Genomic DNA, 27,800 nt, shown 5'->3' on the forward strand with positions numbered 1-27,800 from the left:
ACTAATCTTTTCTCATTGCACAACACCCAGTCCAAGATGGCCTGTTCCCTTGTTGGCTCCTCAACATATTGGTCCAGAAAACGATCCCGTACACACTCCAGAAATTCCTCCTCTATTTTACTGTGGCTAATTTGACTCACCCAATCTATATGTGGATTAAAGTCACCCATAATCACAGATCTTCCTTTAACACATGCATCACTGATTTCCTGTCTAATTCTATTCCTAATATTACCGTTGCAGTTTGGTGGTCTGTATACCACCCCTACGAATGTTTTTTGCCCCGTGGTGTTTTTCTTAACTCAACCCATACAGATTGCACAATATCATTCCTCAGTACTGTATCAATATTTTCTTTAATCAGCAATGAACTCCACAATCTTTTCCTTTCTGTCTTGTCTTCCTAAAAACTGAATAGCCCTCTGTAGTAATCCACGGGAGGCAGGAGTTCCGTCACCACACCAATATTTATTTACAATAACGATATTACAGGAGCAGCTACAAACAGTGCTGCTAGCAGTCCAGTCAACTTAAGACTGCTCACAAAGCCTACACAGGTGATTATATGGGCCCCCTCAATGAGCTATCATTGAGGGAGCTCATACTCCAATTGGCCAACCAATAAAGCCAATTGGAGTTCATTACACCCTCAATGTTTAGTTTGCATCCTTGGTCACCTTGGAGCCATATCTCCCTTTATCTCCCTATAACCACTACTATATCATACCCCTTTACATCTCTTTGTGCAACTAATTCACAATTTTATTTCAAATACTCCGAGCATTCAAAGAACAAAGAAAGAACAAAGAAAATTACAGTACAGGAACAGGCCCTTCGGCCCTCCCAGCCTGCGCCGATCCAGATCCTTTATCTAAACCTGTCTCCTATTTTCCAAGGTCTACTTCCCTCTGTTGCCGCCCGTTCATGTACCTGTCTAGATGCCTCTTAAATGATGCTATCGTGCCCGCCTCTACCACCTCCGCTGGTAAAGCGTTCCAGGCACCCACCACCCTCTGCGTAAAAAACTTTCCACGCACATCTCCCTTAAACTTTCCCCCTCTCACCTTGAAATCGTGACCCCTTGTAACTGACACCCCCACTCTTGGAAAAAGCTTGTTGCTATCCACCCTGTCCATACCTCTCATAATTTTGTATACCTCAATCAGGTCCCCCCTCAACTTCCGTCTTTCCAACGAAAACAATCCTAATCTACTCAACCTTTCTTCATAACTAGCACCCTCCATACCAGGCAACATCCTGGTCAACCTCCTCTGCACCCTCTCCAAAGCATCCACATCCTTCTGGTAATGTGGCGACCAGAACTGCACGCAGTATTCCAAATGTGGTACAAAACCTTTTTTTAAAATAAATTTAGAGTACCCAATTCATTTTTTCCAATTAAGGGGCAATTTAGCATGGCCAATCCACCTACCCTGCAAATCTTTGGGTTCTGGGGGTGAAACTCACACAAACACGGGGAGAATGTGCAAACTCCACACGGACAGTGACCCAGAACAAGGATCGTACCTGGGACCTGGGCGCTGTGAGGCAGCAATGCTATCCACTGCGCCACTGTGCTAGGTACAAAACCTTAAGGCTAGTCCTTATAATTTCCTTGACCGGTCCCTAGTATTTTTTACAGTGCTGTTTTCTGATAAAGACGCTTGGATTCTCTGCCTATCATTTTTCTTATTCTCCTTGCTGTGTTCTTTTCTTGTTCTTGATTCCCCCTTCTCTGAATCCTTACATAGGTTCCCATCCCCCTGCCATTTTAGTTTAAACCCTCCCAACAGGTCAAGAAAGTACCCTACCCCCAAGGGAATCCTCCCCGTCCCACCCTGGCGTAATCCGCCCAGTTTGTACAGATCCCACCTCCCTACGAACCGGTCGCAATTCCCGAGGAATCTGAAACCTTCACCTCACACCATCTCTTCAGCCACGTATTCATCTGATATATCCTGCTATTTCTACTCTGACTAGCACTAGTAGTAATTCTGAGATCATGACCTTTGAGGTCTGACTTCTCAACTCCCTATATTCTGCTTTCAGGACCTCATTCTTTTTGTTTTTAACCTATGTTGTTTGTACCAATGTGTACCACGACCACTGGCTGTTCACCTTCGCCCTCCAGAATGTCCTGTAACCGCTCCGAGAGATCCTTGACCCTAGAACCAGGGAGGCAATACATTTTCCTGGAATCTCGTTTGTGGCCACAGTAATGCCTATCTATTCCCCTTACAATTGAATCTCCTGTAATTATTGCATTCCCATACTTTTTACTCCTCTCCTCTGCAGCAGAAGCAACCGTGGTGTAACAAATTTGGTTGTTGCTGTTTTCCCCTGAGAGGTCAATCCGCTCAACAGTATCCAAAGCAGTATATCTGTTTTGTTGGGAAATGGCCTCAGGAGATTCCTGCACTGCCTGACTAGCTCTCTTGCTCTGCCCTGGTGGTCATCCATACCCTTCCTGCCCGTGGAGTCTGAGCCTGCGGTGTGACCACCTCTCTGTACGTGTATTCCACGATACTCTCCGTCTCGCGGATGCTTCAGCGTCTCCAGCTGCCACTCCAGCTCTGAAGCTCGGGCTTCCAGGAGCTGTAGTTGGAGACACTTCTTGCACACATGGTGGTCCTGGGAACTGGAAAAGTTCCTGGTCTCTCACATGGAGCAGGAAGGGCAGACCATGGCTTGGAGCTCCGCTCCATGTCTTACCTTTTGAGTAAAATTTATCCTTTTAAAAAGTAGGGCCTTTTTAGGGACTTTTAACCCTTTCACCTAAGTTTTCCCATCCAGACCAACTGACTAATCCATCTTGTTTATACCTCTATCTATTTTCATCTCATCCAGTATTCAGACTCATTTAAAGGGCAGGCAGCTCTAAGTTCTGTGCAATGTAAAACTAACAGCTTGAAATTTGTTCTGTTCCTTTAGGTTTGAGAGACAGAGCAGGGCACATGGCCACCAGCATGGAAATGCTGAAAGAATCTGAGATATTAATTAATGAACAGCCCGCATTGTCTGGCATGCCTGGGCCCAGCCAACTTCCCTTGGGAATCCCCGGGGGTCATGCTTTCTGGTGCATGACTTGTGGGAAGGGGTTCAGGTGGCGTTGTCTTCTGGATGTCCACCTGCGGGTCCATACAGGGGAGAAACCTTTTGAGTGCCTCCTGTGCATGAAACGTTTCAGCAAGTCCAATGAGCTGCGGGTTCACCAGCGCATCCACACTGGTGAGAAGCCCTTTGAGTGCATTGTTTGCAAGAAGCGCTTTTACCGTTCCAGTCACCTGAACAGGCACCAGCAGTTCCACACGGGGGAGAAGAAGTTTGAGTGCCAGGTGTGCAAAAAGCGCTTTTTCACCTCCAGCCACCTCACCCGGCATCAGCGTATCCACACTGGCGAAAAGCCCTTTGAGTGCCATGACTGCAGCAAACGGTTCAATAGCCCCAGTGAACTAACTGTGCACCAGCGCGTCCACACTGGTGAAAAACCGTATGAGTGTGTAGACTGCAAGAAACGTTTCAACCGGCCCGGTGATCTGACAGTGCACCGACGGATCCATACTGGCGAAAAGCGGGTGGAGTGCCCCGAGTGCAAGAAGCAGTTTAGTCGGCCCAGTGAGTTGGTTGTCCACCAGCGGGTTCACACTGGGGAAAAGCCCTTTGAGTGTGCCGTGTGCAAGAAAAGCTTTTACACATCTAGTCACTTGATTCAGCACCAGGGAATCCACACTGGCGAGAAACCCTTCGAATGTCCTCTGTGCAAGAAACGCTTCTACAGATCCAGTAACTTGACGAGGCACCAGCGAGGAGAAGGACATGATGAGAAAGGTAAAGCACGCCAAAACCACCCTGCACTGGTGATTGGAATCATTCACAGCACACAGATATGTTTGCACAATTCTGTCATAGCTTCTTTTATTTTTCAGGCTGTAGGCAATACTGGCCATGTTATTGTTTGTTTTCCTTCCTCGCCTCCCACCTTCTGCTGTGAGGGTCTTATCAGACCACTTCAAAACCATATAGCCAGACTGAACGAGGGTGCAGATTCCCTTCCGTGAAGGACATTATTGAACTTGATTCACTTCATCTGGTGCATAAATGAGCAGATTTATCAAATTCACTGACAACTTTCCACAATGGGGTTGAGTTGAAATTGTAAACAGTGTTTCATTGTATAGTTACATTTCTCAGTTTCATTTGATATTTTATAAATAGAAAAGTTAGATTTTTTTATCATAAAGTTTTCACTCCGTTTGTGTTGCCCTCCACTTTCAAATTGGAAGATTGTCAGTCAAAAACCAAATCACATAGCTCAGAATGATACTGTGGGGCCAGCCACTTGATGTTGGTCTGAACTATTCCCGAGTCAGGTTTAACAGAGCCAGGTGTGTCTGCAGTCTATTGCACCAATGCACCCCAATCTTTCACTCTCAAATAAAAGCAAAACATTGGATGCTCCCATAGTTACCTTGACTATATTTCCTCACACCTTGCTTCCTGTAAGGGTTCCATTCTCCCAGGTTCTCCACCTCACATCGTATCTGTTCTCATTATGCTACCTTCCACAACAGTCCTTCTAACGTCTATTCTTTTTTCTTCACCAAGGCTCCCTTCTCTGTGGTAGCCAAGGCCTCAACCATGACTGACCTATTTCTTGCATTCTGCCCATATCCTTTCCCTTCTCTCCTAGACCATAATAGGGTTCCCCTTTTCCTCATCTTCCACCCCGCCAGCCTCCATATTTAAAGGATTATCTTCCCCCGTTGCCACTACGAAATACATCTTCCCTTCAACTCTCCTGACAGTATTATGAAGGGATTGTTCTCTCTGTTGCACCCTGGTTCACTCCACTAGCACCCTAAGCAGCTCATCCCCTTCCTACAACACCTTCCCATGCAATCACAGGAGGTGTAACACTCCTCCCTCTTCATTGTTGAAGGCCCCAAACACTCCTTCCAGGTGAAGCAGTGATTTACTTCCACTCCTTTCAATTTAGTTTGCTATATTTGTTGCTCACAATGCAGTCTCTTCTACATTGGGGAGACTAAACACAGACTGGGTGACCACTTTGCAGAACATCTTTGCATGCATGCATGACTCCAACCTTCTAACCGCTTGCCAATTCTATTCACCATCTTGCTCTCATGCTCACATATCTCTCCTCAGCCTGCTACAATGTTCCAGTGAAGCCCAGTGGAAGCTGGAAGAACAGCACCTCGTCTTCCAGTTAGGCTATTTACAGCCTTCTGGACTCAACATTGAGGTCAATAACTTTAGGACATGAAATCTTGATTTTTTTTGCCCCGAGTCTGGATCTTGTTCTCTTGTTTTGCTTCCAGACACTGGTGATCCTTGTCCTGCTATTAACACCTATTCTGGAGCAAAGCTTTACAGCCCCGCTCTCCTCCCTGAGGTCACACTCCTTACAGCCCAACTCTTCTCGATGAAGTCTCTTTCTTTACAATCCCACTCTCCTCACTGAAGTCTCTCTACAGCCTTGCCTCCTCTCTGAAGTCTCTCTCTTTACAGCCTTGCCCTCCTCACTGAAGTCTCGCTCTTTACACCCCTGCTCTCCTCGCTGATGTCTCTCTCTTTACAGCCTCGCGCTCCTCGCTGAAGTCTCTCTCTTTACAGCATCTCACTTTCCTTGCTGAAGTTTTGCCCTTTACAGCCCCACTATCCTCACTGAAGTCTCGCTCTTTACAGCCCTGCTCTCCTCGCTGATGTCTCTCTCTTTACAGCCTCACGCTCCTCGCTGAAGTCTCTCTCTTTACAGCATCTCACTTTCCTTGCTGAAGTTTTGCCCTTTACAGCCCCACTGTCCTCACTGAAGTCTCGCTCTTTACAGCCTCGCGCTCCTCGCTGAAGTCTCTCTCTTTACAGCGTCACTCTCCTCACTGAAGTCTCTCTCTTTACAGCTTCGCTCTCCTCGCTGAAGTCTCTCTCTTTACAGCCTCACTCTCCTCAGTGAAATCTTGCTCTTTACAGCCCCGCTCTCCTCACTGAAGTCTCTCTCTTTACAGCCTCACTCTCCTCGCTGAAGTCTCTCTCTTTACAGTCCCGCTCTCCTCGCTGAAGTCTCGCTCTTTACAGCCTCACTCTCCTCACTGAAAACTTGCTCTATACAGCCTCACTCTCCTCGCTGAAGTCTCGCTGTTTACAGCCCCGCTCTCCTCACTGAAGTCTCTTTCTTTACAGCCCCTCACTCTTCGCTGAAGTCTCGCTGTTTACAATCCCGCTCTCTTCACTGAAGTCTTGCTCTTACAGCCTCACTCTCCTCACTGAAGTCTCGCTCTTTACAGCCTCACTCTCCTCGCTGAATTCTTGCTCTTTACAGCCTTGCCCTCCTCACTGAAGTCCCACTCTTTACAGCCTCACTCTCCTCACTGAAGTCTCGCTCTTAACAGCCTCACTCTCCTCACTGGTCTCGCTCTTTACAGTCTCTCACTCCACACTGAAGTCTCGCTCTTTACAGCCTCACTCTCCTCGCTGAAGTCTCGCTCTTTACAGTCTCTCACTCCACGCTGAAGTCTCGCTCTTTACAGTCACCCACTCCACGCTGAAGTCTCTCTCTTTGCAGCCTCGTTCTCCTCACTGAAGTCTCGCTCTGTCCAGCCCCGCTCTCCTCGCTGAAGTCTCGCTCTTTGCAGCCTCGTTCTCCTCACTGAGGTCTCGCTATTTCCAGTCCCGCTCTCCTGGCTGAAGTCTCGCTCTTTACAGCCTCGTTCTCCTCACTGAGGTCTCACTCTTTACAGCCTCGTTCTCCTCACTGAGGTCTCGCTCTTTACAGCCCCGCTCTCCTCGCTGAAGTCTCGCTCTTTACAGCCCCGCTCTCCTCACTGAAGTCTCTCTCTACAGCCTCACTCTCCTGACTGAAGTCTCGCTCTTTACAGTCCTGCTCTACTCACTGAAGTGTCTTTCTTTACAGCCCCTCACTTTTTGCTGAAGTCTCGCTCTTTACAGCCCCTCACTTTTCGCTGAAGTCTCTCTCTACAGCCTCACTCTCCTGACTGAAGTCTCTCTCTTTACAGCCTCGCTCTCCTCGCAGAAGTCTCGCTCTTTACAGCCTCGCTCTCCTCACTGAAGTCTCGCTCTTTACAGCCTCGCTCTCCTCACTGAAGTCTCTCTCTTTACAGCCTCGCCCTCCTCGCTGAAGTCTCGCTCTTTACAGCCTCACTCTCCTCGCTGAAGTCTCGCTTGACAATCCTGATTCTTTTGCTGCCAGTCTGGGCTCAATAAAATTTGAGATGAATTTGCAGGTATCAATTATTGTTTATTTTAACTAGCTAGCTGGGTGACTCACTCTATTGGGAGAGCAGGACACCACCAGTCTCCTGCCTCTTCAACAGCCAGAGTGCAGGACAAAGGAACAAAACATCTCATTTCATATACATTCAAGTTGCATCAAGTTTCACATACATACGACCAAATAAGGCAACGGTACAAATGCAAAGCTCCCATAGGCTTTCCCCACATTCCTTAACCTGGCCTGAGGCCCCTTTTCCCAGTATCCCTGGCAACAAAGAAATGGTCTTAGTGGCTGCCCATCCCCCTCTTCCTGCCTTGAATCCCAGTTGATGTTTAAAAGTCCACTAACCTAACTCCTTATTCTACTGCAGTAAGATTTTATTCCTAACTTGGCCTAACTGCCCATTATGCCTTTCTGTTCATTTCCTCATTCCTCCTTTTATCATTTCATGATAACCTATTGGTCCAATCCCTAGCTGTGCTCAGGATTCCCCTCTTGCAGAATTCTGCTGAGACTGCCCGCACGCAGAGGGGCAGGGGTCTGTGGTAGGGATTAGAGTCCCGATAGTGATTTGGCGGGGAAATGGAGGTGACAAAACATTGGTCGCTGTGCCATTAAAGAAGGTGTATCCTTGATCAGTATATCGGTTGAGCAGGAATCCCCAGTAGCTCAGTTTATCCAGCTTTGGAATGCCCATTCGGCCTTCCTAGCAATGACGAAAGCCCTAGTTCCTACAGTGATATCAGAGACATTCGCCCAGCCACAAAGCTGAAGGCCTGCATTGACCTGATGTCAGCGTTATGCGACACTTCCGATCAGTACAAGTGGAGAACAGACATGTTATATTCATTTCCATCTCTACCAGCAAACAGCCGTGCTCCTCACTGCTGAAACAATTCTCGTACGACCGGGAATCTTTATTGGGAGTGAAGTGGCTAGGTATATACGCCCTCCACCGTTGAAGCTTATCATACTGTGAATGGGAGTTATCCCAAGGAAGGGGAAGGCAAATAGCTGGTGGGGCCGAACCTGGATCGTAAGGAAGAGTAATGTACTCGGGCGGTGGCTCGGAACTCTGACAGTGAACCACCGTTTTGGGGAGTTCCCCAAAGCGGTGAGACGGAAAATAACCTAGACACCGATGTGGGGTTCGGGTAGCAGGCAACCAGTCCCTGGCCATACATCCGGTGGTAGATTTGATACAAGAGATTCATGCTGCCCAGGTTCCCTTCGTTCTGGGTCCTAAGTGAAGTAAGTATACCTCCTGATAACCTGCGTTCTCGTCGTGCCTCCCTTCTTACTCGTTCCGTCCTCTTGCTATTCCTCCTCTCTCCCCTACAACCTTTTCCTACCCCCTCCACACTGATTTTACCTTTATTGCACCAGTCTTATCACATCCAAAATCAAATGTACATTTACTCCAAACAAGGCAATGTCCATGCAATGTTCCCTTCCCATCGCCGGGACCGATATAATTGTTTCATGAGCCCTTCATTGTCCTTTAACTTGATAACCTTCCATGAGTCGATACTATGAGTATGTCGATACTCGTACATGGGGGCATCGGAGAACGTCACCTCTGCGTAAGTGAAATGTCCTTGTAGTTTGGTCGGGATTACAGGTATAGATGGTGTTCCAAGTGAGGCAAAGCCGAAGACAGCACAGGTGGCCCGTATCCAATCCGTAATGCTCCACACCTGTAAAACAGCGCTGGGGAAAGGGGGCAGGTTAGTGATCGACCATTTTGCAGTGGTGGAGGTAGACCCTGCACTCCGCCCCTCCACTTTAACTGAAGTGGGGGTGGTAAGGAGAACTTGGAAGGGCTCCTGTCACTGTGGCTCCAACCCTTTCCGAGTCCAGTTCTTAACCATGACATAACTACCAGGCTGCACTGATGTTTCATTTTTCAAGCGAGCAATGTAATGGGGATGGTGACGGGTGAACCGCTCGAACCTGGCTGTGGAGTTCCTTGAGGGCTTTAGTAAGGGCTAGAACATAGTTAGTCCTTTCTTCAGTCATATGGTGAAACTGGACCAGTCTGGGAACAGGCAGGTTCCAGGGTGTTCTAATGGGCCTACCATAAAAGATCTCGGCAGGAGAGAGCCGGGCCGATCCCGCAGGTGTGACCCGCGGCTGGAAGAGGGCAACGGAGAGCAACTTAAACCATGTTAACCCCCTGTCCACTCGTAATTTGGCCAAGTTGGTTTTGAGGATCTAATTGTGTCCCTCAACTAAGCTGGCCGTCTGTGACCAGTACACACAGTGGAACTGCTGGCGTATGCTCAACTGGGAGCAGAACTCCTAGTTAATCTATCCAATAAATGGGGCCCGTTATCAGAACTTAACTGAGCTGGTATTCCGTACATAAACACCTCATCACATTTTTACAGCCTCTGGCTCTCTGTCCAGCTTCCTTCTGGTGTAATGGTCACCAGTAACGGGATGTCATCTTGGTGAGTAATGATGGGCCAAGTCTATCGGCATCATCCAAGCCATAGCCAGCTTACAACACATATTAAGGCATCCAATCATTATAATAACAAGTATTATCAATCCATGCATCAGGTAAAACCCCATGACCGAGCTATGAGAGCTAACTCTGAGCTGAATCCTGCTGTAGGGTTTATATCCCTCTTATAGTTGTAGTGACTAGCAACTATCCCTCATCCTTGTCATTCGTATGTACATGTCATGATTTGTAAACTGTGCACGTAAATCAATGGTAAATGCATCCATCTCGCAGACCAGTGCCGATAGACCCTTTGTGTTGTGCTTTCCTCAAGTCCAATCACCGTGAACCATAGCTGTCGCCGCTCAGGAAGGTAACACAATAGCTATATCCGTGTGTCCCACTACCTCCAAGTCATCTGACTACCTTGGGGTAGCAGCACCGTAAAAGCTTCCTCATGTCCCTTAGAAACAGCACACAACTCAGTCCATCAGCAACCAAAAGGTCTTTTATCCCTCACTGGGTTTTTTTTTACGTAGGTAGTGCTTTCCGTTTCTCATTGGAATGGTAAATTATGATATCATGTATTATCCACTGATTATCTTGCTTTATTAATTGCAGGAGCTTCAACCGATCCTGTTTCTATTCCTGACTTCCGTACACTAACGTCGAACATTGTACTGAACCATGTAATCTGCCAGCCCTGACTTACTTGAGACAATAACTCAGTTTTCTTCAAACCCCTTTTGTCCGTTATCATTTTCCTTACAGCATGAGGTGTATACTTGCCATTATTCGTTTGTTTTTTTTTTCAATAACACTACTCGCACATTTAATGCAGTTAACTTTTTGTGGTTACAACCCAGTTGAATCCATACATAACAGTCCCTGACAACTTACAGGACAGTATAACTGTTATACTCTCCAATGCTATATTGGTTGCTGCATTGGTTACAGATTTCCCCTCGTGGCAGAAAGCTGCCAAGATTCTTAAACTATTGTCATTTAAAATACGGGGGTTCCTCGTCAGTCGCTGCTGTCTGCCGAGACCCTTAATAACTCCACCGTGTAATACGCCCCTCCTGGAGACCACAGATCACCCATCAGCTAACGTCTAGTTAGAGATGTCTGACCCGAGGTTTCACTATTCAGTAATAATTTGATATTTTGATTTGTTGCTAACCCGTAAGGTTTTTCTTCCGGGCTCTATCATTTAATTCCCTCAAATATGTAGCCAATTGTATCATTAGTTTTTTCCCCATAGTGTCTGAAACATTCTTCTCCAGAGTGTTGTTCAGGTTCGTCATCTGTATTATTGTTGCTTCATCTGAAACCCAAATGAACAGGTCAAAGGCGGAGAGGGCCCTATTTCTTGATTTGTATCTTCCGATCCTTGCTTGGATATTCCAGAAGTACCCTTTCCAGGACGTCCGGATTTCCATTACCACCATTCCTCTTTTTCTAACTCTGTGATTCAATCAGGTCGAAACTTTCCCTGCTACATTTCGGATATTGCTACTGCATCTACTTAAATGTTTTTAATTCTGATTGTGACAGGATTTTTTGAAAGCTAACTTCCGAATATGACATTTTCACTGTATCACCTGTCCTATCGATGCTGCTAACAGATTTCAATTCACTGGCATCCTGACACCCACACCCAAACATTCCTTTTTCCCTTGTCCGAGCGGTTGGGGGATATGATCTATCCTGTGGCACGGCATCATTGCAGTGATACAGTCTCTAAGCACTGTTAGGCTAATTTTACGTCCCCAGGTCATCACAAACTTCAATCACCAGTATTGCTTTGAGCCGAAGCATTTCCCCATTTCTGTTGTTCTAAATGCAATATCAAATTGTCTGACTACGCTGTATCTGTCAATCTCCTAGGTTTCATATGATTACTCCTTGACCAAACTACTGGGCTACAGGACGTGCCACACCTTTGACACGATGTTTCATTATGTTCACATGGAATCATTTTAAACTGGGGACCAATTCTCTAATGCAACTTCCCCTGTACTTCTATCAGCTGTGATAAAAAAGTACAAATTACTTTTGCTGCTCCGAGGAAAAAGAAAGCCTGCATACTCTCATGACCATTCTTCCATCGGTGTCTCAAATACCCCAAAGTTCCCATGATTTGCTGAACCCCGTTTTGTGAAACAGGCGCTGTGATTCTAGTAACTTTCTCTTTCATCCCAACACTGGCCTTCCTGCCTGCCTTTGACACTGAATACACTAAATAGTCGACTTCGCTCCTGCCAATCTGGCATTTCTTTAACCCTATTTTAAATCCTACTTCACTAAGTGTTTTAATAATTTTGGTCACTCTTTCAACATGTGTCCCCCTGATCATCATCTCTAATTAACACATCATCAATATATACTAAAGCCAAATCATGTTTAATCAGCTCCCTTACTATTGCCTGAAAGTGGTTCAGGGAATTAACATATCCTTGTGGCAATTTACAGTATACGTAATGTTTAGTGCCAAAGGTATTACTAGTTTTGCTTTCCTTATCTCCTCTAGTTATCAATTGGTGTTTATATCTTAATTTTTTCTCTTTTTTTGCATCTATTTTTATTAATCTTTCCCTGCCATCAGATTCTCATTTCCTGATACTGCAAGTAATACTCCTAATCTAAGCTCCGGTCCCATATCTTTATTCCTTAAAGCTCCATCTGCAATGTAGTCCAAAAAAAAAATCCATAGTCTTTACTGTATGAAAATCCCTGATCAGTAAATATGATCTGTAGTGAGTTTCCAGAGAAAACACTGAAATCTCTACAAATTTGGAACACACCGAACAAAATTTTTAATTGTAAGTACATCATGGCTACCTCCAACAAAGGAGCACATGGCGCACACCGAATGCCTAGTCTTCACACTTCAATTTAGATTCCTTTGTTCTCTTATTTCTTAATTAATTTTTTTAGCAACCAAGACTATGCCGAGTTGAAACTAATCATTTACAAATCCCAATTTATACATTTTGATTTTACTTTTTGTTTACTTCCTGAGAATTATGTTCTAATTAACTCCCACAATGTTAATCATTATTACTGATTTTCTAAAGAACTTTCAAATACTTATCCCGTTTTAAATCTCACTTTAACGGCCGAGTATACCTCCTAATTGATGTGCAACTTCGTTTTGCAAAACACAACATTTTAAAACTAGGAATACCAGAGGATCTTCACAAATTCTTATTAAACGGACTCATTCATTCGTTGGAGATCTCCATTCAAACAAAAGGAATTCAAATCATTATACTTTCATTCATCTCAACCAACCCAACAATAAAAGTTTGAATTTTTCAAAGAAACCAGAATAGAATTTTAGCAAATCCTGAGAGCTCCACTTTCCGATACAGTTCTAAACTTCCCAAGTCTCTGGTTCCCCCTAGTGGCCATTCATCTCCCAACTCTTTGTTTCACTCAAAAAAACATATCTCCCAATAATAAATTTTAACTTAGCCAATTCTAATTGTACGGAATTGAATTGTCTCCAGAACATTCCATCAGCGGTCTTTACTGAATTGTCTCTGTGACATTCCATCAACCCGTTAAAGACCTTAACCGAATTAAAGTGTAATTTAATATAACCAATTTTAATTTTCAACTCGCATGCAACTGACTGACTAGGCAACATTCCAACAGTCACCAGCTGAATTGTTACTCCGTATTCACTCAATCATATTCAACCCCTCAACCGTACCTGCACGACTGAAATTAATTCTTCTAATCCGCCAGACTGACCTTTAATTTCGTCGAGACGATCTTACCTGATCAAATGCGAGTGATTAGACTGTAATCAGAATACGAGAGAGAGGAAAATCGACATGACAATTTTCCAGCTACTCATATCATGGGCCCATTTCCTCTTTCCCCTTCCGAGATCAGTCCAATTCTGATTTCGCAGATGAGAGGTGATCGTCTGGAAAAATCGTGGGTTTCAGCACCAAATGACAATCCTGATTCTTTTGCTGCCAGTCTGGGCTCAATAAAATTTGAGACGGATTTGCAGGTATCAATTATTGTTTATTTTAACCAGCTAGCTGGGTGACTCACTCTATTGGGAGAGCAGGACGCCACCAGTCTCCTGCCTCTTCAACAGCCAGAGTGCAGGACAAAGGAACAAAACATCTAATTTCATATACATTCAAGTTGCATCAAGTTTCACATACATACAACCAAATAAGGCAACGGTACAAATGCAAAGCTCCCATAGGCTTTCCCCACATTCCTTAACCTGGCCTGAGGCCCCTTTTCCCAGTATCCCTGGCAACAAAGAAATGGTCTTAGTGGCTGCCCATCCCCCTCTTACTGCCTTGAATCCCAGTTGATGTTTAAAAGTCCACTAACCTAACTCCTTATTCTACTGCAGTAAAATTTTACTCCTAACTTGGCCTAACTACCGATTATGCCTTTCTGTTCATTTCCTCACGCTCTTTACAGTCCCGCTCTCCTCGCTGAAGTCTGTCTCTTACAGCCTCGCTCTCCTCACTGAAATCTCTCTCTTTACAGCCTCGATCTCCTCGCTGGTCTCGCTCTTTACAGTCCCGCTCTCCTCGCTGAAGTCTGTCTCTTACAGCTTCGCTCTCCTCACTGAAATCTCTCTCTTTACAGCCCTGCTCCCCTCGCTGAAGTCTCGCTCCCTACATCCTCACTCTCGTCACTGAAGTCTCGCTCTTTACAGCCTCTCTCCTCGCTGAAGTCTCTTTCTTTACAGCCCTGCTCTTCTCATTGAAGTCTCTCTCTTTACAGCCTCACTCTCCTCACTGAAGTCTCGCTCTTTACAGCCTCGCTCTCCTCATGAAGCCTCGCTCTTCATTGCCCCACTCTCCTCGCTGAAGTGTTGCTCTTTACAGTCCCGCTCTCCTCATGAAGTCTTGCTCTTTAAACCCCTGCTCACCTCTCTGATGTTCAGCCTGTACTGCCCAGCATTTGTTGCTGAAGTCTCGCTGTTTACAGCCTTGCTCTCACTGAAGACTCGCTCTTTACAGCCCCGCTCTCCTTGCTGAAGTCTCAGTCTTCACAGCTCTTCTACCCTCACTGAAGTTTTGCTGTATATATCTCCCCTCCCCTCGCTGAAGTTCCACTTTTGCAACCCCACTCTCGTTGCTGGAATCAATCAAATGAGCATCATGACAGTTTCATCATCTGCCTTTTCATTGTACCCATGCACATTCTTCCTATTCAAATAATTATCTCATCCCCTCTCGAATGCCTTGATTGAACCTGCCTCCACCAAACTTCCAGGCCGTGCATTCCAAACCCTTGCTGCTTACATTAAAAATCCTATTCTCGCATCACATTTGCTTCCTTTGCAAATCCTTTTAAATCTATGCCCTCCCATTCTTGATCATTTTAAGAATGGGAACAGTTTCTCCCTATCCACTTTGTCCAGCCCCCTCATGATTTTGAACATCTCTATCATATCTCTTCTCAGCCTTCTTCTCTCCAAGGAGACCGTCGCAGTATCTCCAATCTATCCCCATAACTAAAGTCTCTCATCCCTGTAAACCTCTTCTGAACTCTCTCCAATGCATCACACTCTTCCTATAGTGTGGCACCGAGAACTGTGCACAATATTCCAGCTGAGGTTTAAATAGTGTATTGGATAAGTTCAGCATAACCTCCTTGCTCTTGTACTCTATCCTGTGTTAATAAAGCCCACCTTCAGTGATCTATACACATATACACCCAGGTCCCTTTGCTTCTCCACCCCCTTAATAATTTTACCCTTTATTTTATATTGTCTCTTCATGTTCATCCTACCAAAATGCATCATCTCACACTTTTCCGCATTGAACATCATCTGCCACCTATTTGCCCACACCACCAACTTGTCTAGGTCCTTTTGAGATTCCACACTGTCCACGTCATTGTTTACAATATTTCCAAGTTTTGTATCATCCACAAACTTTGAAGTCATCCCCAGCACACCAAGATCTAACTTTGTAAATGACACAAAACTAGGTGGAAGCATCAATTATTAAGAGGATGCAAAGACATTTCAATGGGATTTGGAAAGGCTAAGTGAGTGAACAAAAAATTGGCACTTGGAATACAATGTGAAAAAAATGTGAGGTTATCCACTTTGGTGGGAAAAATAAATACAAGCTATTTCTTAAATACTGAGAGGCTGGGAAATGTTGAACTTCAAAAGGACTTGTGCGTTCTTGTTCATTAGTCACTGAAAGCTAACATGCAGGAACTGCAAGCCATTAAGGCGGTAAATGGCATGTTGGCCTTTATTACAAGAGGTTTAAATATGTCCAACTGCAGTTCTATAGTGTCTCGAGTATTATGGGGGTGGGATTCTCTCAGCCTACCCCGGGCCGGAGAATCGCAGGGCTGGGCGTGAATCGCGCGATGCCGGTCCGCTGATTCTCCGGCGCTCTACGTGGCCCCCCGATGATTCTTCGCCCGGGATGGACTGAGTGGCCGCAAAAAAAATCCGAATCCCGCCGGCGCCGTCCACCTGTGGTCTTACCCGGCGGGACTTCGGCATGCATCCTTTCGGGGGCGAACCGGGGAGTGAGGCGGGGGGGGGGGGGGGGGGGGGGGGGGGTCCGCTGTGGCCTGGCCCACGATCGGGGCTTACCGATCGGCGGGCGGCCTCTTGGGCTGGGGGCCTCTTTTGCTCCGCGCCAGCCCCTGTCGTCCTACGCCATGTTGCATCGGGGCCGGCACGGACAAGGAAGCCACCACGCATGCGCAGACCCGTGGCGCCCATGTGACGTTCCAGTGCCATGCTGGCCTCCTGTAGGGCTCGGAATAGCTACTCCTGGGGCCCTGTTGATGTCGTCGTAAAACGCAACGGCGTTTATGGCGACGTTGTCACTTCGCCTCAGGATCAGGGAATCCCGCCCTATGTGTAGTTTTTGGGCATCTCACCTATTCTCTCGAGTTTAGAAGGCTGAGATGTGATCTCATTCAAACCTACAAAATTCTTACAATCTTGACGGTACATGCGAGAAGGATGTTTACCTTGGCTGGGCGTGGGTTCTAGAACCAGGGGACACAGCCTCAGCAAATGGGAGGGTCATTTAAGATCAAGTGGACGATTAATTTCTTCAGTAAGAGGGAGTTAGAGGAGCAAATATCAAGAAGCAAATGGTAGTGAATCTTTGGAATTCCCTGTCCCAAAGAGTCGTACATATTCGATCGTTGAGTAACGATAGGTTTCTACATTTAAAAACATCAAAGGATACAGGGATAGTACAGGAAAATTATGTTGAGATAGATGATGACCCATCATCTTGTTCAATGGCAGAGTGGGCTGGAAGGGTTGAATGACCTACAGACCAGGGGGCATGTGATATAAAGTCTGGTCACATGGTTACACAAGAACGTAAAAAACAATTTGATGGGATGTGGACGTCCACTTGGCCAGTAGTTATCACCCACCCCAGAGGGCATTTAAGAGTAAACCACATTGCCGTGGGTCTGGAGTCACATTTATGCCAGACCAGGTAAGGACGGCTGATTTCCTTCCCTGAAGGACATTCGTGAACCAGATGGGATTTAGCGACAATCAAGAATGATTTCAGAGTCATCATTAAACTTTTAATTCCAGATTTTGTTTTTAATTGAATTCAAATTCCACCAGCTGGTGGGATTCAAACCTGGGTCCCCAGAACATTACCCTGGATGATTAGTCCAGTCACAATACTGGGCAGCACGGTAGGATTATGGATAGCACAATTGCTTCACAGCTCCAGGGTCCCAGGTTCGATTGCGGCTTGGGTCACTGTCTGTGCGGAGTCTGCACAGCCTCCCCGTGTGTGCGTGGGTTTCCTCCGGGTCCTCTGCTTTCCTCCCACAGTCCAAATATGTGCAGATTAGGTGGATTGGCCATGCTAAATTGCCCTTAGTGTCCAAAATTTCCCTTAGTGTTGGGTGGGGTTACTGGGTTATGGGGATAGGGTGGAGGTGTTGACCTTGGGTAGGGTGCTCTTTCCAAGAGCTGGTGCAGACTCGATGGGCCAAATGGCCTCCTTCTGCACTGTAAATTTTATGATAATCTATGATAATACCACTAAGCCACTGCCTCCCCTATAAGAAATAGGAACAATAGGCCATTCAGCCTGTAAGCAAGGGATATACAAATGAGCACTGTGCAACCCCATGGAAACAACCTTTTAAACACATACACCCCAAAAATGGACCATTTACCCTTTGCTCCTTGTTCACTGGGTTCTTCTATTTCATTGGCCTGTCTTCCATATGGAACCATGAGCCTGGTTACGGTAATTGAAATCCTCACTATTGCTGCCCTTTTGTTTTTAGTTTCCATATGTCTTCATAATTTGCCTAAGTATTTTCTCCTCTATCTCTCTCTTACTCTAGTTCTCTACTATTCCTTTATTTTTACTCCCTCAGGTAAACCCAAATTACTTCATTGGCTGCCCCTTCTAGCATCTCACTCATCCACTCGGCTGCAATTGTTTCTTAACCAATGATTCATCCTCCCCAAATCATTTGAAAGCCCTGTAACGAGGAATGTGGAGTTGCCGTTCATAGAATCATAGAATTTACAGTGCAGAAGGAGGCCATTCGGCCATCGAGTCTGCACCGACTCTTGGAAAGAGCACCCTACCCGAGGTCAGCACCTCAACCCTATCCCTATAAACCCAGTAACCCACCCAACACTAAGGGCAATTTTGGACACTAAGGGCAATTTATCATGGCCAATCCACCTAACCTGCACATCTTTGGACTGTGGGAGGAAACCGGAGCACCCGGAGGAAACCCACGCACACACGGGGAGGATGTGCAGACTCTGCACAGACAGTGACCCAAACCGGAATCGAACCTGGGACCCTGGAGCTGTGAAGCAATTGTGCTATCCACAATGCTACCGTGCATTCCTACCCTTAAAGCCAGGCGTATCCAACCTTTTTGAGTGAGGGAGCCACATTTTTTAAAAAATTTCACTCGAAGGCCGATGATGAATTTTGGTGAGATAATAATGCTTCATACAACATTGCTATTTTTAAAATTTATGTTTAATATCAAATTAATGAATTTCAAAAAAGAATAATTAGTAAACGTGCCCATTAAAATGCAGCAGTGTTCACCGATAAAATATTTTTGCCTCTTTGCATAAGAAGCAGAGCTAGAACTAACAATGACCTTGCATTTGTCTCTGGTGGTGCGCATTCCCTGCTAGCCTTGGTGGAATTCATGTGAAAGCAGGGGCCAGAAGTATGATGCCTTTCAGGCTGGGTTTTCCCCCTCTCCCACCCTGCTTTGTGGATAGGATTTTCGGGAGGGAGGACAAGGAAGCCATGGTTTGTATTTCCAGCTCACGCCAAGTCTCATTATTTCACAAAATGACCCAGAGTCACTCGCTCACACACATACATACACATAGGCACACACACATACAAACACACAGGCACACACACAGGCACACACACACAGACATACACCGACACGCTCTCGCACAGATACATACACAGACAAGCTCTCACACACATACATACACAGACACACTCTCATACATATGCATACACTTCCGGCTCTGGGTCACTGCCCGTGTTTGCGTGGGTTTCGCCCCCACAACCCAAAAATGTGCAAGCTTGGTGGATTGGCCATGCTAAATTGCCCCTTAATTGGAAAAATGAATTGAGTACTCTAAAAAAATTTTTTAATACATATGCATACACAGACTTACACACATGCACTCACAGACTCCCATGCACACCAATTCTCTCACGTACACACTCTCGCAAACACACATACTTATACACACGCAAACAGACACACAGATTTTAGAATTAGAATTTGTTTACAGTTCAGAAGGAGGCCATTCGGCCCATTGAGTCTGCACAAGCCCTTAGAAAGAGCACCCTACTTAAGTCCACTCCATCCTATCCCCGTAAGCCCACCTAACCTTTTTGGACACTAAGAGCAATTTAGCATGGCCAATCCACTTAAACCTACACATCTTTGGACTGTGGGAGGAAACCGGAGCACCTGGAGGAAACCCACGCAGACACGAGGAAAACGTGCAGACTCCACAGACAGTAACCCAAGCCGGGAATCGAACCTGGGACCCTGGAGCTGTGAAGCAACAGTGCTAACTATTTGTGCTACCATGCTGTAATTTTCACACATACATAGACTCTTGCAAACACACACACATGCACATGTAAATAGACTTCCATGTACACTCTCTCACGTACAGCTTCTTGCAAGCACACACACACTCACTCACTCAGACTTGCATACTCACACACACAGACTCACTCAGATTCACTTACGCACACACAGACTAACACACATACACAGACAATATACACTCTCACTCAGACTCGCTTACACACAGACACACACACGGACTAACGCTCACACACTAATAATCATAATTTGCTCGGCACAACATTGAGGGCCGATGGGCCTGTTCTGTGCTGTACTGTTCTATGTTCTATAATAATCTGTACTAGTGTCACAAGTAGGCTTACATTAACACTGTAATGAAGGCAGCATGGTGGTGCAGTGGTTAGCACTGCTACCTCATGGTGACGAGGTCCCAGGTTCGATCCCGGCTCTTGGTCACTGTCTGTGTGGAGTTTGCAAATTCTCCCCGTGTTTGCGTGGGTTTCGCCCCCTCAACCCAAAGATGTGCAGGGTAGGTGGATTGGCCATGCTAAATTGCCCATTAATTGGAAAAAATGAATTGGGTACTCTAAATTTATTTTAAAAAAACACTCCAATGAAGTTACTGTGAAAATCCCTCCAGCACCTGAGTGAGAATTCAGAATGTCCAATTCACCTAATAAGCACATCTTTTGGGACTTGTGGGAGGAAAGTGGAGCACCCGGAGGAAATCCACGCAGACACGGGGAGAACGTGCAGATTCCACACATACAGTGACAGAATACCAGGAATCGAACCCAGGTCCCTGGTGCTATGAAGCAACCATGTTAACCACTGTGCTACCGTGCCGCCCATAACACACACAGACTAACACACACAGACTGACGCACACAGACTGATGCACACAGACTGACGGATACAGACTATCACACACAGACGAACGCATACAGACTAACGCATGCAGACTAACGCATGCAGACGAACGCATGCAGACTAACGTACACAGACTAACGTACACAGACTAGCAATGAGTTGGACAAGTCTGCTTCAAGCGTTTGTGAGCTCAGCTCAGTGACCTCTGTAATGCCAGCCTAGGCAAGTGCACGGTTAATTCCAGTCCCACTTGTCCCGGAGTCACAGTACAAGTGAATTAGCCAATAATTCTTATAAAAATTCCCAAAGTCTTTGGCCCTTGGCTGCCTAGTAATTACAGTCACTAGGTTTGTAAGTTGAAACACAATTAATGTTTATTTATAACAAGAATAATGATGAAATACGCAGTAATTGCACCTGGATAACAAGCAAGCTAACCTACTACCCCCTTTTCTGTCCCAAACCCTACCCCCCACAAGAGGACAAAGTGGGTGGTGGAAAGGGATGAAAATGATTGGGATGAAGGTAAAAAGAGAAGAGTCTTTGCTTCCAGTGGTAGTTCTTTAGCACTCTTTCTGCACAGCGTGCTGGTGATCAAAGTCCTTGATTTGCAGCCTGTAACAATCTTCACTATAGTTTACAAATGTATTGCAGCTTTTCCTGGAGAGGTCCCTTTGGCTTTACATCAGTTTGTGGTTTATTTCTAGGCCTCTGCCTTTTCTACAGAGAGAGTTAATCGGTTCTCCCCTGCTTGCAACCTATAATGGTTCCCCTGTACATAGATTCATCCAGGCTCCCTGGCAGTTCAGAAACACAGCTTCTCTGGAGAAAACGGAGAGGGGATAGGAAGCAGTCCTTCCTCCGGTCTGCCAGCAGTCAAACCAAAACCAAAACACAACTCTTGAAGCTCTGAAACATTCCTATGGGACCAGATCCAATCATCGCCTGTTACCAGAAGAGCACAGCCTTTCAGTCCAATTCATTGGCCATCCACCAAATCAATCAAACCAAATTATCACTGATGCCAGTCTATCTCAAATCACAGTCTAAAACATCCCAGTCTTCTGAAAACTACTGATTGAATTAAAGGTACAGGCTGCTTTGACTTAAAGTCACAGGTCCATTAAACATTGATGGATCAAAAATGTAATGGCAAAAATAAAATAAAGGGGAATTAAGATAATAAACAGAGAACTAACAAGAGCAAACGGGAAGGTCCCTTACACCTCACTAGACATCTTGCAGTGTAAAATATTAAACATTGTTTATCGTAATGACTTAGGCCAGGCCTTTGAGATTGGCCAATTAGAATACACGTTCCCTGATTAGTGGCCCAAACAGGGAACCCCTTTCTCTGTATATAACAGGGAGTGTTAGATTCTCTGCACTCCCAGTCTAGACAGCAAGCTGAATGCAGCTGGTTGTTCGACTGTTGGCTTTGTAAATAAAAAGAGTTCTGGTGAAGGGACTTCTGCCTCCATGGACTTATTACAGTAGTCCACTTTCTAGCCTTTGTTTTCTTCGTTTTGCAGATTTACTAACTTTCTGCCTTCCATTTCCGGCTTTGATTCACTGGAGCAGAGAAGACTGAGGGGCGACCTGATCGAGGTGTACAAGATTATGAGGGGCATGGGCAAGCTGGATAGGGAGCTGCTGTTCCCCTTAGTTGAAGGGTCAGTTATGAGGGGATACACGTTCTAAGTGAAGGGTGGGACATTTAGGGGAGATTTGAGGAAAAACCTTTTTACCCAGAGTGGTGATGTCTGGAATGCAATGCTTGGGAGGGTGATAGAGGCGTGTTGCCTAACATCCTTTAAAAAGTAACTGGATGAGCACTTGGCACGGCATAACATTTAAGGCTATTGGCCAAGTGCTGGCAAATGGGATTAGGTAGACAGGTCAAGTGGTTTTCATGTGTCAATGCAGATTTGGTGGGCCGAAGGGCCTCTTCTGCACTATTATTGTGTGATAGTTTCTAAATTTATGCCTAAGTTTCCACTCCCCAACCTAGCTAGTTTGAAGCTTCCCCTACAGTATGATGTATGCCATTAGCCTGTACAAATCCCATCTCTCCCAAAATCCATGCCATTGCCCAGAACTCCAAAGCACTCATTCCTGTACCATATCTCTGGATTCATCCAGTATTGTCACTTTTGCTGTGCAGACATTGCTATCATTCAGTTTACACTTTCCAAACACCCTAAAATCTGCCTGCAGGGACTTCACAGTCCTCCTACTCAGTCTGTTCACCTTGAATAAAGTCAACCACGGTGGACTGGATATTGTGTCCAAATGACTGAAACGTACCTCTGCCAGGTCCAGTTTTTCTAACTCTCAAATGGGCTGCATTCCAAAGAAGGATAAAGAAAATGCTTCACAGACACTCTGAAGCTCTTCTTGAAGCACAGCAGCTTTGACATTAATGACCGAGAGGGGCTTGCTACCAATCATTCAAAATGGCGACAACTTGTCCATCAAGTTGCATCTTACATCGAGTTCAAGTACCTTCATGAGGCAGAGCAGTGGCATAGTGGGAAAGAAAAGGCAGCAAAGCTTGCAATCCAGATCCCACTACAATGCAGAACATCCTGCTCCACGTGGCCCAAGATCTGCAGTTGAAAATTGGCCTGTTCAGCCACATGAAGACTCATGGCAGATACGTGAAACCTCAGTAGACCTCATCCTCAAATCGAGGGACAGCCAATGACTATGCTTCCCTGACAAGCCTGACCAGGTCCATGCTCTGTCTTGGGCCTTCTCTCCCACTCTCTATACTCCTGCCACTTCCTGTCAGGTGTGCACTCCATCAGATTTAAATACTTGACATGAGCTACTTTGTTCCACTGAGAATTGCCCATCTCATTTTGCGCCTCTGAAGAAGTCGAGCCCAGAAAGCTGTTCTCATTTCATGGGTTCTGACTGAGCTGTGTGTTAGAGGACAGTCTGAAGCTTTTATGCTAATAAATTGATTTTCTTTGTCCAGGTCTGCTGGATGGAACATGTTCAAACAAGGCAAAGAGGAGAGCCAGGAAGGAAAAAGTGAAAGAAAGTGAATCCTCTGAGACACCAATACCCACCCCCAGCCAGTGTGTATCTGGTGTCAAGGAGGGGAAAGGGTTCCGTTGTTCTGTGTGTGGGAAGATATTTCGCTGGCCCAGTCTCTTGGATACACACCTACGTGTTCACACAGGAGAAAAACCATTTGAATGCACCTTCTGCACAAAGCGTTTCTGTACCTCCAATGGGCTGCGGATGCATCAGCGAACCCACAATGAGTAGGAGTTAGCTGATGGAACAGCATTTAATATGAATTGACCCTACTGCCTGCTGATACCCTTGCATGCACTTGTAACATTCGTAGTACAGAGTATTTCTGGAAACAGAGACATGCTGTTGAAGCTTTTCATCTTGCACAGGTGGAAGAATGACAAATTCCAAAGGGAACAGCAATCTATACTGCATGACAAAAAGGGTACTGATTGGTTGACAAGTCAGCTCTGATTGGTTAAGACACTGTCATGATGAATGTAACAGAGAGCTGTTGTTCCCCTATGCTTTAATTTATTGAAAAAGGATGTAATGTCTGTACATATTCCTTTTGCCTGCAGAGTATAGGTCCCTGCTTGCTTCTAGATAGCAAACTACGTTACAAGCCCAACTGAATCTTAAATTGGTTGACAGCATGTCTGTTTTTCAGCAATTGTTTCTTTCTCATGACATGCTTTCATAAGATCATAAGAGGTGAGGAAAGCTATTCAGCAGATAATTTATCCATCTAGAATGACCCTATTGTCTTCTCTCATCCCCATCTTGTTAATTATTTCTTAAATGATTCCAAGGCATTTTGTGCCTCTACTCCATTCAAAATGGACATATTTTCTTTTTAATTCTCTTTATCAATATCTATAAGATCACCTTTCAGATGTCGCCAGTCCAGGCTATAAAGTTTGTCCCATAACTCAAATACCTGATGCTAATCTCAGCTATGAGTTTCTTTGCACTGCCCTCAGTAGTTATAACTGCTTTGTATTTTTACTATTTTAGTTGTGTAGTTTAATGTTCTCTTGGCTAAGTTCCCCCATATATTTTAATAATGGATAGCGGAATGGAATAAAAATTAATGATTTGATCAAATTGATGGAATTTAATAGAGATGGAATACATCAGCGATGGATTAAAATGATTCATGTAACATAAGAACAACTGTTTGCTATTCAGCCCCTCAGGCTAGTTAGTCTAGATCATGTCTGTACTTTATGAAGTGGGATTGATTCAATGTAGGAATGCTTTGCATAAGTGAAATGAACAATATATTTGAATGTGTAATGGATTTTTTTTTCATCTTGGAATGTGATATCCTGTCCCAAATTTTCACACGACAGCCCCCCACCTTTGCTCCCTCAAGTCCAACCGAAGCATATGACCATTCAGCTGGTTAATTGCCAGATCCAGTTAAACTACATCAAGAATCATTAGATCCTGCTCACAACTACAGGAATATCCTAGAGTGGAACAAACACTCCAGTTTATTATCTCCACAACTAACCATATCCTTCAACCCCTCTCCCCTGCCTCACTTTCAATACGTCCAGGAGCCCATGGACTTATTTGTTACTGAAATTGAGATCAATTATTGCTTACCTTTCATTTCAGGTTCAGCAAGCCAAACCCTTGCCCTGACTTCACATTTTTCATCTCCCTTCGTGTCGTCTCAGCTTGTCTTATATATGAGACCCACCTCTTACGTCCTCAACACTCATTTCCATTAAACTTCTAACCACCCAGTTCTTCTTAGTCCCCATGCTGGCTGATGCTGTAATCTCTTCCCTTTCTTCAGGTACTGTCCTCTCCCTTTCAAATCTGCTAATATCGCCAGGAAAGCCTCAAAGATTGGTTTTGGAGAAATGGGTTTTAATTCATGGGGCACAGCACCAGTAAATGAACTGTGCTAAAACCAGTGGATTATATAACTAGGGCTTTGTACCAAATAGTTGGGGGAGGGTGCAAGGGAGAGGAAATTTGGAAAGTTAAAAGAGAAAGGACTGGCAATTATGCAGGGCAGTAATGTGGCTAATGAAAGCCAGTGTGTGTAAGAAAGGAAAGAGTAGTGCAAGGAGTACCAGCCCGAGGTCAGAGCAGGGAAAAATAGTTAAAGACGCAACTAAAGGCTCTTTATCTTACATCTTTATCAAACAGTATTTGTAGCAAGATGGATGAATCGATAGCAAGTATAAGCAAATGAGTATGACATGATCGTCATATCAGCTGCAAAATGCCATGGCACAAAGGCTTTGGTGTGTCCTTGTACATGCATCACAAAAAGTTAACTTATAGGTAGATACAGCAATTAGGAAGCCAAATAGAAATGTGGCTTTTATTGCAGGGGGGATGGAGAATAAAAGTAGGAAAATCTTGCTACAACGGTACAGAACATTGGTGAGACTCTTATTTACATCTTAGCTGTAGTCACCCTGCAACCATGTTTCTGTAATGGCTGCATCAGACTCATTTATTTGTACTTGTGCAATGAGTTCATCCATCTTGTTATGAATACTGCATGCAGTCAGATAAAGAACTTTGAATTCTGTCTTTTTACTGTTTTTCCCTACTTTGATGTACTCATGTTTGTACACTTTGTCCCTTTCTGTCACAGTCTGCTATCGCTACCAGTATCTTTACCTTGTGCTATGGCCTTGTCCTTTCCAAATCTCCCTTGAGTCAACACTTTGTTTTCATTATTTAGTTTAAAGTCCTCTCTAAAGCCCTAGTTATTCAATTTGTCAGTTGTCCCAGTATGTTTCAGGCGAAACGATACAACTCCCTCTTTTCCCAGTACTGGTGTCATTGCCCTATGAATCAGAACCCATTTCGCCCACACCCAGTTTTTGAGTTATGAGTGGGTCATTTTGTTCTTATGACCTTGAAATAGTTGATTACATTATCTTCCAATACATCTTTTCCATTGTCTTTTTGGGTTGGGCTTCACTAACCTGATTCTATTCATATCCATCCAGTCATAACCAGAGAATCACAAGCAATAGCTTCTTCTTCCTGCCCTTGCACTATTACAACTAGAGTCAGCATCAGATTCCACAGGTACACAGATGACATCAACTCGAACTCACCAGTGCCTCAGCCCCTTTACCTTTCTTAATTGTCTTGACTTCTTGTTTGCTGCCCAGGCTGGGATGAACTACAGTTTTACAAACAAAATATTGGGAAGACTGAAGCTATTGTCTTTGGTTCCTGCCGCACACATACTGTTCTGTAATCACCAACTCTAGTCCTTTCCCTCATCACTGGCTAATCTTGGTGTCGTACTTGATGCCAATTCAATATATCCACTCCACCAAAAGTACATAGTTCCACCTTTGTAATATTGCCTCTGTTTTACTTCATCTGTTGCTGACACTCTGCTTTTGTTGCCTCTAGATTTCAGATTTTTACAGCACAGAAAGAGGCCCTTCAGTCCATCATGTCTACACCAACCATCAAGCATCTATTCTAATCTCATTTTCCACCACTTGGTCCGTAGTCTTGTATACTATTGCGTTTCAAGTGCTCAACTATTTGAGTTTGATCTCGCACACTCTTGATGGTCTCTTATCCCCCACCCTTCATAAACTTGAATTTATTAGAAACTCTGCCTATTTCTTTATTTGCATCAAATCCATTACTCCTTCTCTCGCTGACCTTTGGCTCCTGGTCGACCAATGCACTAACTGGAAAACTCACATTCTCGTGTTCAAATCCCCATCCAACCTCACTCCCATAGGTGTACCCCTCCTCCAACAACTTCAAGCAATGGCTTCTTAGCCCTACTTTCAGGTACCTAGATCCTAAACTAAACCATATGTCCTTAGCCAAACCTTTAGTTACCTATCCTGATGTCCCTTTTGGCTCAAAGTAATTTTAATGTTCCTATGAAGCACCTTGCATTAAAATCAAAGACACTGGAACCTCACCAATCTAGTAATCTATTCTTTAGAAACATAAGTTGCCCTGAAATGTTTTGAGGAGCCCCAAACAATTCAGTATTATTTTAGTCCAGTACTTCGGGAGCAGCAACCTGGAAGATGCAGTATTCAGATAAGTAAAACAATTTTTATTACT

At 44.8% G+C, this 27,800-nt stretch overlaps 1 protein-coding gene across 1 annotated transcript in view; it reads left to right on the forward strand.

The window, feature by feature from the left end:
• The window catches only part of LOC119974233 (zinc finger protein 235-like), a 48,029-nt gene extending 20,229 nt beyond the window's left edge, over positions 1-27,800 (forward strand). The window contains exons 2-3 of the mRNA XM_038813001.1: positions 2,932-3,828; positions 23,671-27,800. Coding sequence (XP_038668929.1) covers positions 2,932-3,828; positions 23,671-23,966 — 1,193 coding nt within the window. The 3' untranslated portion in view covers positions 23,967-27,800. The remainder of the gene's footprint in view (positions 1-2,931; positions 3,829-23,670) is intronic.

This window comes from Scyliorhinus canicula, chromosome 12 (genome assembly GCF_902713615.1).
Source record: "Scyliorhinus canicula chromosome 12, sScyCan1.1, whole genome shotgun sequence".
NCBI classification, from domain to species: Eukaryota; Metazoa; Chordata; class Chondrichthyes; order Carcharhiniformes; family Scyliorhinidae; genus Scyliorhinus; species Scyliorhinus canicula.